Genomic DNA, 14,106 nt, shown 5'->3' on the forward strand with positions numbered 1-14,106 from the left:
TGCACTTCTCAGTGCATGTCAGAGCAAAAGCCAAGCCATGCAGTCCAAATAACTCTCTGTAGACCTCTGAGATGGAATTGTGCTGTGGCATAGATATGGGGAAGGTTATAAAACATTGAAAGTTCCGAGGGGCACAGTGGGCTTCATCATTGTGTAATGAAAGTGGTTTGGAACTTCCAATCCTCTTCTTAGAGCTAAGTAACCAGGCAAGAATGGGCTTAGTCAGGGCAATAACTAAGAACCCAACGGCCACTCTAATAAACCTTCAGAGTTTCTCTACAGAGATGGAGAAGCATCTCTGCAGCACTACATCAATCAAGACCTCATGGTTGTGGCTGGACAGGAGCCACTCCAGTCGTTATGATGTGTTTTTGTGTAGATTGATAAACATACATTTAATCAAGTATAACTTAAATCCAGGATGAAGTCACTGAGGTAGTCAAGAAACTCCTCTGTGGCAAGGCACCGGGGGTGGATGAGATCCGCCCTGAGTACCTCAAGTCTCTGGATGTTGTGGGGCTGTCTTGGTTGACACGCCTCTGCAGCATCGCGTGGCGGTCGGGGACAGTGCCTCTGGGATGGCAGAGTGGGGTGGTGGTCCCTCTTTTTAAGAAGGGGGACCGGAGGGTGTGTTCCAACTACAGGGGGATCACACTTCTCAGCCTCCCCGGGAAAGTCTATGCCAGGGTACTGGAGAGGAGAATACGGCCGATAGTAGAACCTCGGATTCAGGAGGAACAGTGTGGTTTTCGTCCGGGCCGTGGAACACTGGACCAGCTCTATACCCTCTACAGTGTGATGGAGGGTTCGTGGGAGTTTGCCCAACTAATCCACATGTGTTTTGTGGATTTGGAGAAGGCATTCGACTGTGTCCCTCGCGGCAACCTGTGAAGGGTGCTTTGGGAGTATGGGGTCCTGGGTCCTTTGCTAAGGGCTGTCAGGTCCTTGTACGACCGAAGCAGGAGCTTGGTCCGCATTGCCGGCAATAAGTCAGACTTGTTCCCAGTGCATGTTGGACTCCGGCAGGGCTGCCCTTTGTCGCCAGTTCTGTTTGTAATTTTCATGGACAGAATTTCTAGGCGCAGCCAGGGGCCGGAGGGTGTCAGGTTTGGGGACCACACGATTCCGTCTCTGCTCTTTGCGGATGATGTTGTCGTGTTGGCCCCTTCAAACCAGGACCTTCAGCATGCACTGGGACGGTTTGCAGCCGAGTGTGAAGCAGTGGGGATGAGAATCAGTACCTCCAAATCCGAGGCCATGGTCCTCAGTCGGAAAAGTGTGGCTTGCCCACTTTAGGTTGGTGGAGAGTGCCTGCCTCAAGTGGAGGAGTTTAAGTATCTAGGGGTCTTGTTCACGAGTGAGGGAAGGATGGAACGGGAGATTGACAGACGGATCGGTGCAGCTTCTGCAGTAATGCGGTCGATGTATCGGTCTGTTGTGGTGAAGAAAGAGCTGAGCCGCAAGGCGAAGCTCTCGAATTAACCGGTAAATCTACGTTCCTACTCTCACCTATGGTCATGAGCTTTGGGTCATGACCCAAATGACAAGATCCCGGATACAGGCGGCCGAAATGAGCTTTCTCCGCAGGGTGGCTGGGTGATCCTTTAGAGATAGGGTGAGAAGCTCGGTCACCCGGGAAGAGCTCAGAGTAGAGCCGCTGCTCCTCCACATCGAGAGGGGTCAGCTGAGGTGGCTTGGGCATCTGTTCCGGATGCCTCCGGGACGCCTTCCTGGGAAGGTGTTCCGGGCCCGTCCCACCGGGACACGCTGGAGGGACTATGTCTCCTGGCTGGCATGGGAACGCCTTGGTGTCCCCCCGGAAGAGCTAGAGGAAGTGTCTTGGGAGAGGGAAGTCTGGGCATCCCTGCTTAGACTGCTGCCCCTGCAACCCGGCCCCGGATAAGCGGAAGAAGATGGATGGATGGATGGAACTTAAATCCATAACACAGCAACATGTGGAGAAAGTATATATTGCATGCCTAGTGAGTGGGAAAGGGAATGGGAAATGGTGGGGTCAAAAGAGAAAAGGAATGAAAAGAAAGAGGTGGAAATAGAATTGTAACATACATTTATATAAGTGGTAAGCTGTTTTTAAGGTTATTTTGGAAGTCTCCAAGGACACCTGATGGATGATAGATGTTAATCTTGAATGGTCAATTGACATTCACAGCATGGAATTAAAAAGAGGACATGGACAGATGAATGAGAAGGAAGAGAAAGACATTTCCACTTTAAAGAAATTAGTCAGTCTGTGTGACCACCACAATAACCAACCACTTTTGGGCTAAGGGGAAAACACATGAACAGATGAACAATGAGTAGCTGGAGGATCAATGTTTTTTAGAGTAATCCATGTCTCTGTCAGGGCTAAATAGCTTACTTGTGTTAATGTTTTATTCCTTTTGGCTTTCATATTGGTTTTCATTGTAAAAAAACATAGAGGAGCATTTATTTCTGTAAAATGTCTTATACTCACTATTATGTTTATTAAAAACATTAAATAAGAGATATTGCCACTGGGCCTAAAACTAGCAGTTCATGCTCGAAAACAGAAATGTCCCTGAGATTTAAGGTATATGGTGGCAATCATCTTTTTGTAGGGAGACATTGGGCTTTGTTCATTAAATCAATGATAAGAATCGAAGTGTTGTTATTTATTCACTCAGTTTCCATATATTTATATGAGATTTTTGTTGAAGATGTGACAACATCCACTGCAAAAATATGCAAAAATACAGAACATCAGCAAGGGTACACAATACTTTTCAACAGTATCGTCCCCTTCCCTTGCTGTCAAACCTCTGAAGACTTAGTTTTTGTAGGGCTTTCGTTCTCTTAGAATCCAGCTATATATTGTACTGAGGGGTTTGTTTGTAACCCTATCTATTTGGGTGTTTGGATAGAAGGCTGTGAATTTGTACATACCTGATGAAGTCTTACCTTGGCAGATTAAAGTACTTGCTTATTTTTTTTGAAAGTATTTTAAGTACCCATTTCAAATAGTTGATGCACATATTACGGTTGCAAATTACCCCAGTTTCCAAAAACAATGTCTAGTTGCACTGGTTTAAATTCATATATGCAGCTCTGGAAAAAATTAAGAGACCACTGCACAGATTTCTTTCTTTTCCAAAAAAGTTGAAAAGGAACGTTTTGAGTGATGAACAGAAGCATTCAGTTTGCAGTGGTCTTTTAATTTTAACCCTTCTGTTCTTCACTCAAAACCTTCCTTTCCAATGTTTTTGGAAAGGAAAGAAAAAGGGTTTTCCAGAGCTGTATATGTTCTGTATGTGTTTATACTGAGAATTTGTTTTTTTCAACCATTCTACTGGACCTGAAAACATTATTCTACTCAGAGCAGCAGCATATCAAACAATAGTGCTAAATGTTAAGATACAAATCCATATTACCGGAGTATAAACCTTATTTCTGTAGCAGAGTCATGGTTAGGAGGCTACCTTGCTGAAATGATAAGGAATATGCTATTTCAAAGGCTAATGTCTGTGTGCATGTGTAATTGGGAATTTCTGAGTAAAATAAAGACAAGCAATCAATGACAAAATCTATCAAAAATCAATCTTGTTTAATTACAAGTTGCATTTAAGGAGGAAGCCCCCGGCCCAGAGCCTGTGTAAATGTCTAATGGGCTTTACTTAGAGAAGGCCTTTTTGGAAATACTCTTCCATTGCAATCAATGATTGGAGAAGCACCATACAGACTACATCAGCAATCACAGTGCCATGAACACATTAACAGTGTGGGCCCAGTTCTGAAAGGCATCTAATGTTAACCAGAACATTTTACTCAGTTACCGGTCATCTTTAGGTCCTGACAAATAGTGTCCGTTTATTTTTATGATTAGGTATGAGTCTGGTCAGGTGGGTTCTCCTCTTGTACAGACAGCATGATCATATTTGTTTAGCGTAATCCGTTAGCCCACAACTGGAACAAGGAATATATGTAATTACACATTCAATTTCTGATATTCATGATGTGTAACTCCTGATGTTATTGCACAATCCGTAACACTCATGTTTTGTAATTACACATTTGTTGGTCACCATGTTAATAATTCATGCCAAAATGTGACTGTGTTAAATGTAATTACATAGGCCCCCACCACCAACTCCACCGGTAATAGGAATGGGGTCCGGTAACAAAAGCAGTAACAAGGAACACCACACCCAGTCACTTACCATGGGCCATTTTCAGTATGTTTATTTCAGTGTTATTACCACGTTCAATACTGAATGGAGTGAAATGTAAGACCATTGACGTTAGCAATGTGTAGCCAGAGTTCTACTCTATGTAGCCTGAGTTCAACTCTATTTAGTCTAAATTCAGTAAGTATGCAACAGCCCATGAGCACCTTCATTTCTATGAAGTCCAGAGGAACTCTTCACTAGGGGTACAGTACTGTACATTTATATTTTTCATCACAACAAGTAAGGATGGCATTGTAAAATATGGTTACTAAGCAACTGCTTCCAGGCTTCGCAATCAGTCGACTGTTGCAGGTGTGTGTCACTCATTCTCTCTTCCTCTCTCTTTCTCTCTCTCTTACATACACACACCACACACACACACGCACACACACATATTTCTGTTTTAGGATTATTTTCTCAGAGTCACTAATAGCAAAAACTCACCGAAAACTCTCCGCCCTCCTGTGACCAACCTCCTGTGACCACCGTCCTGTGACCGTCGTCTATGACCGTACCTTGAGTTATACAATTCCATAGCTCCACTGGCATAATTTGGGCTGCTACACTAGCAAGATGATTGCTTGTGTAGAACTAAATATTTTTTACAGGCATAGTGCAGATGTGATTGTTTCTTTTTTTGGTACATTTTTACAGATCTGATGCAGTATCTCAGTATTTCAGTCAATACTTCCACTTCAAGCATTATCGGGTTTTGAAATGTTTGAACTGAATATACAATGCAAAAAAAAATCTCCCTAAACGAGGATGCTGTTCAGTCTGTGCCTATTGATTATCATTAGAATTAATTAACTAATGTGAATTTAAATGCAATGCTTTATTAGTTGAATTCAGCTGACACTTAGTTTAATTTGATGTCAGCAAGCGAAAGCGAATGTATAACATAAAATTACACATCTATCTGTCGAGTGGCTAACGGGAAACTAGAGCAAGGGTGCGTTGTTCTGTATAGCCGATATCCAGAAGATCCTGAGTGAGTGGAATGCCATTTATCGATAGGCCTATTTGGCGATGTTGTGACGCCAGCGGTGGAGTGATGTCAGAAAGAACGGGGAAAACGAAGGAAGGGAGGGAGGAGAAAAAAGAGACGGTGGGAGGAGAGAAGTGGAGTTCTCTTATTGAGCTCATATATTCTATTCATTCTCCTCGCGCCAGACAGAGAGCAAGTAAACGGGAATCTTAACAACGGTAGGTTTGTTCACCATGCTTTCTCTAGTTTAGCTTGTGGCTTCCTATTATAATGCAGAACTAGATAACATGTCGTTATGTTGTGCTTTTATTGTGCTTTTATTTTTATTAGGGTATATGGAGGCAATGTATTACTGCGTGAAAACAAATATTTGACTACATTTATATATAGTTATGATATTGGATCTACTCTATCAGAACTGTATCCTTAAAGCTTTTTATAGGCTACATTTGCATAGGTCCAGTTGCGATGGAATGCTTGCGCCTTGAAAGGGATTTTTAAAAGCACGTCTTGACTGAATGCCGACCTTAAAGCAAGCCCAGAAGCCATGAATGTCAAACAGTTCACAAAGAAGATGTGACAAAAACGCACAGTTCATAATAAAGTATTGCTTCCATCGTGTGGCTAAATAGTTGCCTTTAATTGTGTACACACTTCATGTACGGAGAGACCAAATGGTTAATGGATCGCTCTGTTTGTTTTATCTATAGCGCAACTTTCAACACGTCAAGATGTGAGCACAAACCCTGCCCTGTAAAGACTACTCGACTCAAGGCGCGCCTAAGAAAACCAGGACCTTGGACAGCGACACGAAGCCGATTTCCGCCCCTCTAACCCCGTGTAAAGCACACAGTCCTCGGCGTTCGAGTGTCCCACCAGAGCACCAGCCAAAACATGCAATTCAGTGACCAACGATTTCCACCATTACAGCGCAATGGGGTCCAGATGCGCTGTTTTTAATGAGATACTTAACTAATGGTGTATTCGATACTAATTATAGTTTCACTTACACCCAGTATGTTAGCAGTGTCGATGCTGAGGACAACAACGCGAGTGGCGGACGCCAGGGTTGCTACAACCTTGTCGGACTGAGAGCCCTTTCACATTCACTCCAAGTAAGCTACCAAGTCAGAGACGATCACTTGCCTCGCGTCGGACTTGAATTCATAAGTTAGACGCACCATGGGGATTCGGCACCTTTTGTTGCTCCTCATATGTTTGGATCCCCTGAGTGTTCTCTGCGCCGTCACTGGAGGCAAGAAGGCGAAGACACCGGTGACCAAGCGTACTCCCAAAGCGAAAGAAGCCAACATCACAGCGGCGCTCCCCACCGCTGCACCGCAGAAGAACATAAGCAAGGACTACGATACGTGCACGGGTTACTTCGACGTGAGCGGACAATTTGACAAAGAGTTTGCGTGTAACAATACGGTTCACCGATACTGCTGCGGGTCCTGCTTCCTGCGGTTCTGCTGCCAAGAAAAAGGGAAAAGAATAGACCAGAATGCCTGTAAAAACTACGTTAAGCCGGACTGGGTGAGAACGCCATCACCGTCGCCGGTCTCAACGGGACAGCCTTTTGACCCAAGTATGGACCAGACGAACACTGCCGTGTACATCACCTGTGGGATCATTGTGTTTATTTTAGTGGTTGGAGTTTCGGCTAAAGTTGCCTATGACAAAGCCACAGAGCCCCCTCAGGAAATGAACATCCATAGGTAAGTAAGAATGTATCATTGAATATCAGTGTCTGTGTCCAATGCCTGATTTCTGGTACTATATATCCTGGTCGCTTGTGTGCTGAGTGAAGAAATAATGAGGTTGAATGCATGCAGTAAAACAACTATTATTGATTGTGTATAAATAAAACTGTTGTATTTGTATTAAAAAAAATTTTTTACTGTGACAAAATAGCTACTGTGGGAGAGAACCCACAACCCCCAACTGTCTAAACGACAATGCTGAGGTGTGAACCTTGACAAGAGGACATTAGTGTCCTCCTGGACTTGTGCAGCATATTGCTCAGATTCAGAGGTCATAATTATTGGTGACATGGACACATTTGACCTTCATAATACATAATGTAGGCCTTCTGTGATGTGTCATGGTTCTTGCCAGTACAGTTTCACTAATAATTTGTTCATAAGAGAAACCCTTTTACTCTAACCAGGTAGATACATCCTATCTATACAATATCCTGCCAATACAGACTGACACTGCTAATAACACCGATCCTATTAAACACTAATAGTTCTAATAGTACATGTGTCTTTTTCTTTATGTATCATAAGTCAGTTGCGCAGAATTGAGGATAAGTGCAGGAATTACAATGCATCTGGGAGAGTCTTGTAGATCTGAAAGGCCAAAATAAATGGGAAGGTGTACCAAGGGAAATATTTAAATAATTTGGGCAGGCTAGCTTCCTGGTTGGCATGTCTGCTTCCTGGTTGACATGTCTGCTTCCTGGTTGGCATGTCAGGTGGTTGAGGGACTGGTCCTGCTGCTAATACCGATTATCCTGATGCAGATGTTAGTGTTCAACTATAGGTGTTGTGACACATCTGGTTCCTGCATCATGTCACACTGATGGTATAATACACAGAGTACTGACAGGGCGCTAACAGATCTATACACGTTTCCTTCCTGAAAAACCAACAAAAAAACAAAACAATAAAATGCCAAAGCCTTTGCTAAGTCGAGTCAAACCAGTCTGTCATCATTTGACTAGGATTGACCATATTCAAAAACATATCTAGTCTAGCCTTCTTGCCACTCCATTCCCATATCACATATCATGGTGGTGGTGGTGGTAACTGTGGTGGTAGAAGTAGTGGTGGGAGTAGTGGTAGTGGTGGTAATGGTAGAGCTAGTAGTAGTAGTAGTAGTTGTGGTGATAGAAGTAGTGGTCGGAATAGTACAACCCCGTTTCCAAAAAAGTTGGGACGCTGCGTAAAATGCAAATAAAAACCGAACGCAGTGACGTGCAAATCATTTATACCTGTATTTAATTGGAAGGACAACATATCGAATGTTGAAACAGAAATGTTATTGTTTTTGGAAAAATGCATGCCCATTTTGAATTTGATGTCAGCAACACCTTTCAAAAAAGTTGGGACACGGGCATGTTTACCACTGTGTTACATCACCTCATCTTTTAACAATATTCTGTAAGCATTTAGGAACAGAGGAGACCAATTGCTGTAGTTTTGAAAGTGAAATGTATTCCCATTCTTGCTTGATATAGGATTTCAGCTGTTCAACCAGTTTAGCACCCAAACACTTTTACTACCGAGCCGTGCTGTTGTAATACGTGCAGAATGTGGTTTGGCATTGTCTTGCTGAAATAAACAAGGCCTTCCCTGAAAAAGACGTCATCTGGATGGCAGCATATGTGGCTCCAAAACCTGTATATATTGTTCAGCATTAATAATGCCTTTACAGAAGTGCAAGTCACCCATGCCATGTGCACGAATGCACCCTCATACCATCACGGATGCTGGCTTTTGAACTGTGCGCTGATTAGGAGCCAGATGGTCCCTCTCCTCTTTAGTCCGGAGGACACGGTGTCCATGATTCCCAAAAATAATACAAATTGTTGAATCATCAGACCACAGGACTGTTTTCCACTTCGCCTCAGTCCATCTTAAATGAACTCGGGCCCAGAGAAGGCGGCTGTGTTTCTGGATCTTGTTCATCTATGGTTTCTTCTTTGTATGGTTGAGTTTTAACTTGTGTTTGTGGATGCAGGGACGTACTGTGTTTACAGATTATGGTTTTCAGAAGTGTTCCTGAGCCTATGCAATGATTTCCACTACAGAATGGTGTCTGCTTTTAATGCAGTGCCACCTGAGGGCCCAAAGATCACGGCCATTCAATATTGGTTTTCTGAGATTTCTCCAGATTCGCTGAATCTTTTAATAATATTATGTACTATAGATGATGAGATCCCCAAACACTTCACAGTTTTACGTTGAGATATGTTATTCTTAAATAGTTACACTATTTGGCCACACAGTCACAGAGTGTTGAACCCCTCCCCATCCTCACTTTATCCTCTTTTAATACCCAATCATGTTACTGACCTGTTGCCAATTGACCTACTTAGTTGTGTGATATTCCACCAGGTTTAGTTTTTTTAGCTTTACACAACTTTTCCAGCCTTTTTTGCCTCTGTCCCAATGTTTTTGAAACGTGTCGCTGGGATCAAATTCGATTTCAACATTTGATATGTTGTCTTTGTACTATTTTCTATTGAATATAGGGTTTACATGATTTGCACAGTATTGCATTCTGTTTCTATTTAAATTTTACGCAGCATCCCAACCTTTTTGGAAATGGTTTTAGTTGTAGTAGTGGTGGTGGTTGAAGTAGTAGTGTTAATAGTAGTGATGGTAGTAGTAGTGGTGATAGTGGTAGTTGTTGTATTGGTTGTAGTAGTAATGGTAGTAGTGATGGTGGTAATAGTTCTGGTAGTGTTAGTGGAGGTGGTAATAGTGGTGTAATAGTGGTGGTGGTATCAGTGGTGTAGCAATGGTGGTTGTAGTTGTAGTGGTGATGGTGGAAGCTGTAGTGGGGTTGGTAGCAGTGGGGTCGTAAGATTAGTAGTGGTGTTAGCGTTTGTGGTGATAGTAGTAGTAGTGTTGGTGGTGGTAGTAGTGGTGGAGGTAGTAGTGGTAGTAGTAGTAGTGTTGGTGGTAGTAGTAGTAGTAGTGTTGGTGGTGGTAGTAGTGGTGGAGGTAGTAGTAGTAGTGGTAGTAGTATTGTTGGTGGTGGTAGTAGTAGTAGTAGTAGTAGTAGTGTTGGTGGTGGTGGTAGAAGTGGTGGAGGTAGTAGTGGTAGTAGTAGTAGTAGTAGTAGTAGTAGTGTTGGTAGTAGTGGTGGAGGTAGTAGTGGTATTAGTAGTAGTAGTTGTGTTGGTGGTGGTGGTAGTAGTGGTGGAGGAAGTAGTGGTAGTAGTAGTAGTGTTGGTGGTGGTAGTAGTGGGGGAGGTAGTATTGGTAGTAGTAATAGTAGTGTTGGTGGTGGTAGTAGTGGTAGTAGTAGTAGTAGTGGTGAGGTAGAAGTTGTGTTGGTGTTAGCAGTAGTCCACCACACCCTAGAAAGCCACCTGTCAGTCAACATTCTATTCATGTCTTGGGGTCCTGTACAGTCATCTCTTATTCCATCTGTTAGTGACCCTTTGGGTGGGGTATGGATTCTCAGACTGCACAACTGATTTGAGTTAAACTGCGTCATGCTGGCGTCTTCCACAAAGTAGCTCTGAGTGGTTAGGTGTATACGCCTCTGTGTTGTGTTAGCCATTTTCCAGCTCCCTCAGGTCTCTGCCACATTACAGTTACCACAGACTAGTGGGCAACACATGTTGGAGAGCACTCGTTGTTGCAGCGTATGCAGCATGAGTCCACAAAGAGGTGAACCTTAACCTTAAGCTCAACCTGAGCAAGGTTTTCACCGTATTATAGTTTCCTGACACGTCTGCATCAGAGCAAATCCAACGGTGAAGTGCAAAACTGCAACACTCCAGAGTGAAAAGGAAACCCAGACAAATATCCATAGAGCAGGGAAGGTTATGTGGCAGATATATTTGTCATGCACACGGCTTTGAGCAACTGCAACAATGCAAACATAATTAGATTTCCTCCTCTTCAAAACCATTTCCAAAAAATATATATATTTTCTTTCATGATGATGTAGACTTTTTCCATTCCCTCTCTCTCCTCTGCCTTCTCACCCCTGAGGGGCCTTCCCTCCATACGCACCTGGTGTCAGCCAGAAAAACATTGATATTCCACCCATTCATTTAGAACATCTTCTCACAAGCAGAACTCTGTTTCTGTCGCACGTTTGTGCATTTGTTTTGTATTCTAAAAAAGAAACTCTATTTTAGTATTGGTTCTCCACGACCATTCAGGAAAGATGAGCGGTCCCTCTCCTCAGTGGGCAGTTAGATGTCTTGAGCAGGAAACTGCATGGTGCCTTCTGGGGGCCAACATTGTGTTCCTCTGTGTGTGTGTCCCCCCACAGGGCCCTTGCAGACATCCTGCGGCAGCAGGGGCCCATTCCCATTTCTCAGTACGACTGTGAGAACTTTGCAGCAATGAACGGCTCTCCCAAAGACAACACTCCTCAACGAACCTCGTCCAAGAATCACTACACTCCTGTCCACCAGTCCAAGTCCAACCACGGTACGGTACCTCTAGAATGATGCAAGCTGTCTACTCTTCTGATTTGGTGTGCTGTCGTTATAACATCGTCAAAAACACGTTGGTGCAATGTTGTAGCCGTAACTTCTGAAAGTTAGGGAATGTGTGTGTGCGTGTGTGCGAACGAGCACACGCAGTGTGGGTCCGTAGCACGCTGCTCTCCCTGTCGGTGGTTTAATCTGCTCTGTTAACGTCCCGTACTCATCCGATTTGTGCAAGTGTGAGAAAGAGTAGGAACGCATCGGCGAGAGAGAGGGGACGAGAGACGACGGAAAGAGATAGAAGGAGAGAGAGGGCCTTTTAGCGGAGATAATTGTGTGTGGCAGGAGAACAGGGCTGGGCTGTCTCTAGTAGGGTGGAAAGGGTGGTCTCTGGTGTCTTTCAGTGGGTGAGTCAGCCAAGTGACCACAGCTAGACTTTGGGTGTCAAACATATCGCTAGAATGTGATTGGACCACATGCCTGGAAGTGGCACCACTACAGACAGGGTTAGAGCACCTGGGTTATTAGCTCTCTATAGACATACAGTCAACATAAGGCCTTGTGTGTCTATAACTTTCAGGCAAGTTGCGAGAAAGAGAGGGAGCGAGAGAAAGAGAGAGAGAGAACAGTCAGAAAGGTGTTTGAAAACTACATTCTGAGACAGAGTGATTGAGTGAGGAAGAGTCTATGACCCTATTTAAATACCCCTACTTGTATTCTAAACACTAGGCTGATTGGATATAAACAGTAACAATTTTATGTCATGTGGGACTTCGGAAACACTAAAACAGGCCATGCAGAGGCACTTAGCAGGACTGACAGACAAAACCTGACTGGCCAGGTGTGTCGGGTTTCTGGGCAGCTCAGTTGGATTGCCGAGTGTTGACTCCAGTGTGTGAACCCCAGTCTGCTCTCAGTCTGTCCCTCTGATTCCCGGTATCAATCTAATGCTGGGGCCCAATGAGCTGTGCATGGGACTGGGGAACACAGTGTATCACCCACCCACCATTCCTCCGCACCACTGGCTCACTGCGGCCTTGTGGGTAATCATACTCAGTGGAGGTCAGGCATCACTCTGTCTACAACTCCCTGAATTTCTGCCGGTCTGTGTGTCTGTCTGCCTGTTTGGTGGTGTCTCCGCCTGTCTCTCTGTCTGTCGGTCTGACTGTTTGGTTATGTCTCTGCATGTCTGTCTGCCTGTTTGGTTGTGTCTTTGTCTGTCTGTCTCTCTGACTGTTAGGTTGTGTCTCAGTCTATCTGTCTGTCTGAATTTTTTGGTTGTGTCTCTGCCTGTCTGTTTGACTGTTCGGTTGTGTCTCTGCCTATCTTTCTGACTGGTTGTGTCTCTGCCTGTCTGTCTGACTGTTTGGTTGTGTCTCCGCCTGTCTGTCTGTCTGTTTGGTTGTGTCTCCGCCTGTCTGTCTGACTGTTTGGTTGTGTCTCTGACTCCGCGTTCCTGCAAAAGGATCATATAGGCCAGCTCAGCCCATCCCAGCCCAGTTCTCCATACAGTCCCCGCAGTCCTGTGGGCTTGGACATGAAAGACAGTGACATGCCGAGGAGACAGGGCGTGGGTAATGTGTGCGTATTCACTGGAAGTAGCTACTACTCCCGCGCTAACAGGATCGAGATCGGTAGTACCGCAGCGCGGGAGGAGCGAGAGGGGGAGAATGGAGTAGAGAGAGGAGGAGAATGGAGGAGAGAGAGGGAGAGATTAGAGGAGAGAGAGGGGGAGAATGGAGGAGAGAGAGGGGGAGAATGGAGGAGAGAGAGGGAAGCAGGGAAGGAGGGGGAGAGAGAATCCCTCACTGACATTGACAAGGCACAGTAATATGGGGCCGAATGCACAACCAGTGTAATACAGAACAGTAGTACTACTGAAACCTTTTCTCCCTGCTTAGGATGACACAGATGGAGAGAGAGAGAAGATTCAAAGTGAAAGAAAGAAAATCCTCCAAATCTTGCCCACACGCCGCGGCCAAGACTCGCTCCTTTATTTTTAGAGCATTTCTGTCAGATTACACTGTCCTGTAAACCAGGTGTAGCTTCAGTTAAAGGTGTAGTTTCAACCCGACCCTCTCCGACATGGCCAATAGATGAAATGGCATCCCCAACCGTTCTGATCCTAAAACCTACCGCTACCTAGTAGCTTTCTACATTACAACAATAAAACACACTTTTCCACAGGACAGATTGTTTTCTAGGCATAGTGTCAGGCACATATATCGTGGGTATTTATGAATGCAGGCCAGGTGTGTCACCGATATCCTTGGTAAATTTTTTGAATGACATATTCCTTAAAAACGGGTCCCGGAGTAAACCATGCAGACTGCAGAATAGGATACCATGCAGAGCAAGGCAAAGACTACTATTTATATTCTCATCTACTCTGCTTGAGTTGTTGTAAGCTTCAGTGCCTGTTTTTAAGTCTGGAAGTAAACATTATGGACCCCGCAGCCACAACAAGAAGAATCCGGAAAAGGGCTTGAGTAGATTTAACCTTAAAAATACTTCTAGGTTTAAAGTAAAGCAACAAAGACGAGGAAAAAAAGGGACAATTAATTGAATTGGCTAATGCTTTTCTGACCCGTACAGATTTGACAGGGAAATACATGAACTATGGAACATCCAATTTGTTTCGTTGGTTGTTGTTCTTCCACTAGAAGAAGTCATGTTTACTGTAATGTGGAGAATAGCGATTTTCACTCAGTATCCATATCCCAGCCTCT

The 14,106-nt window shown here is 44.2% G+C and overlaps 1 protein-coding gene across 8 annotated transcripts in view; it reads left to right on the forward strand.

Moving 5' to 3' along the window:
* Positions 1-5,330: 5,330 nt before the first annotated feature.
* The window catches only part of LOC105023017 (protein shisa-6), a 63,712-nt gene continuing 54,936 nt past the window's right edge, over positions 5,331-14,106 (forward strand). For all 8 annotated transcript variants that reach the window (XM_010891867.4, XM_010891868.4, XM_020046204.3 and 5 more), the window contains exons 1-3: positions 5,331-5,411; positions 5,904-6,911; positions 11,218-11,378. In XM_010891867.4, coding sequence (XP_010890169.3) covers positions 6,376-6,911; positions 11,218-11,378 — 697 coding nt within the window. In that variant the 5' untranslated portion in view covers positions 5,331-5,411; positions 5,904-6,375. The remainder of the gene's footprint in view (positions 5,412-5,903; positions 6,912-11,217; positions 11,379-14,106) is intronic.

The sequence above is a fragment of the Esox lucius genome, chromosome 5, assembly GCF_011004845.1.
Source record: "Esox lucius isolate fEsoLuc1 chromosome 5, fEsoLuc1.pri, whole genome shotgun sequence".
NCBI classification, from domain to species: domain Eukaryota; kingdom Metazoa; phylum Chordata; class Actinopteri; order Esociformes; family Esocidae; genus Esox; species Esox lucius.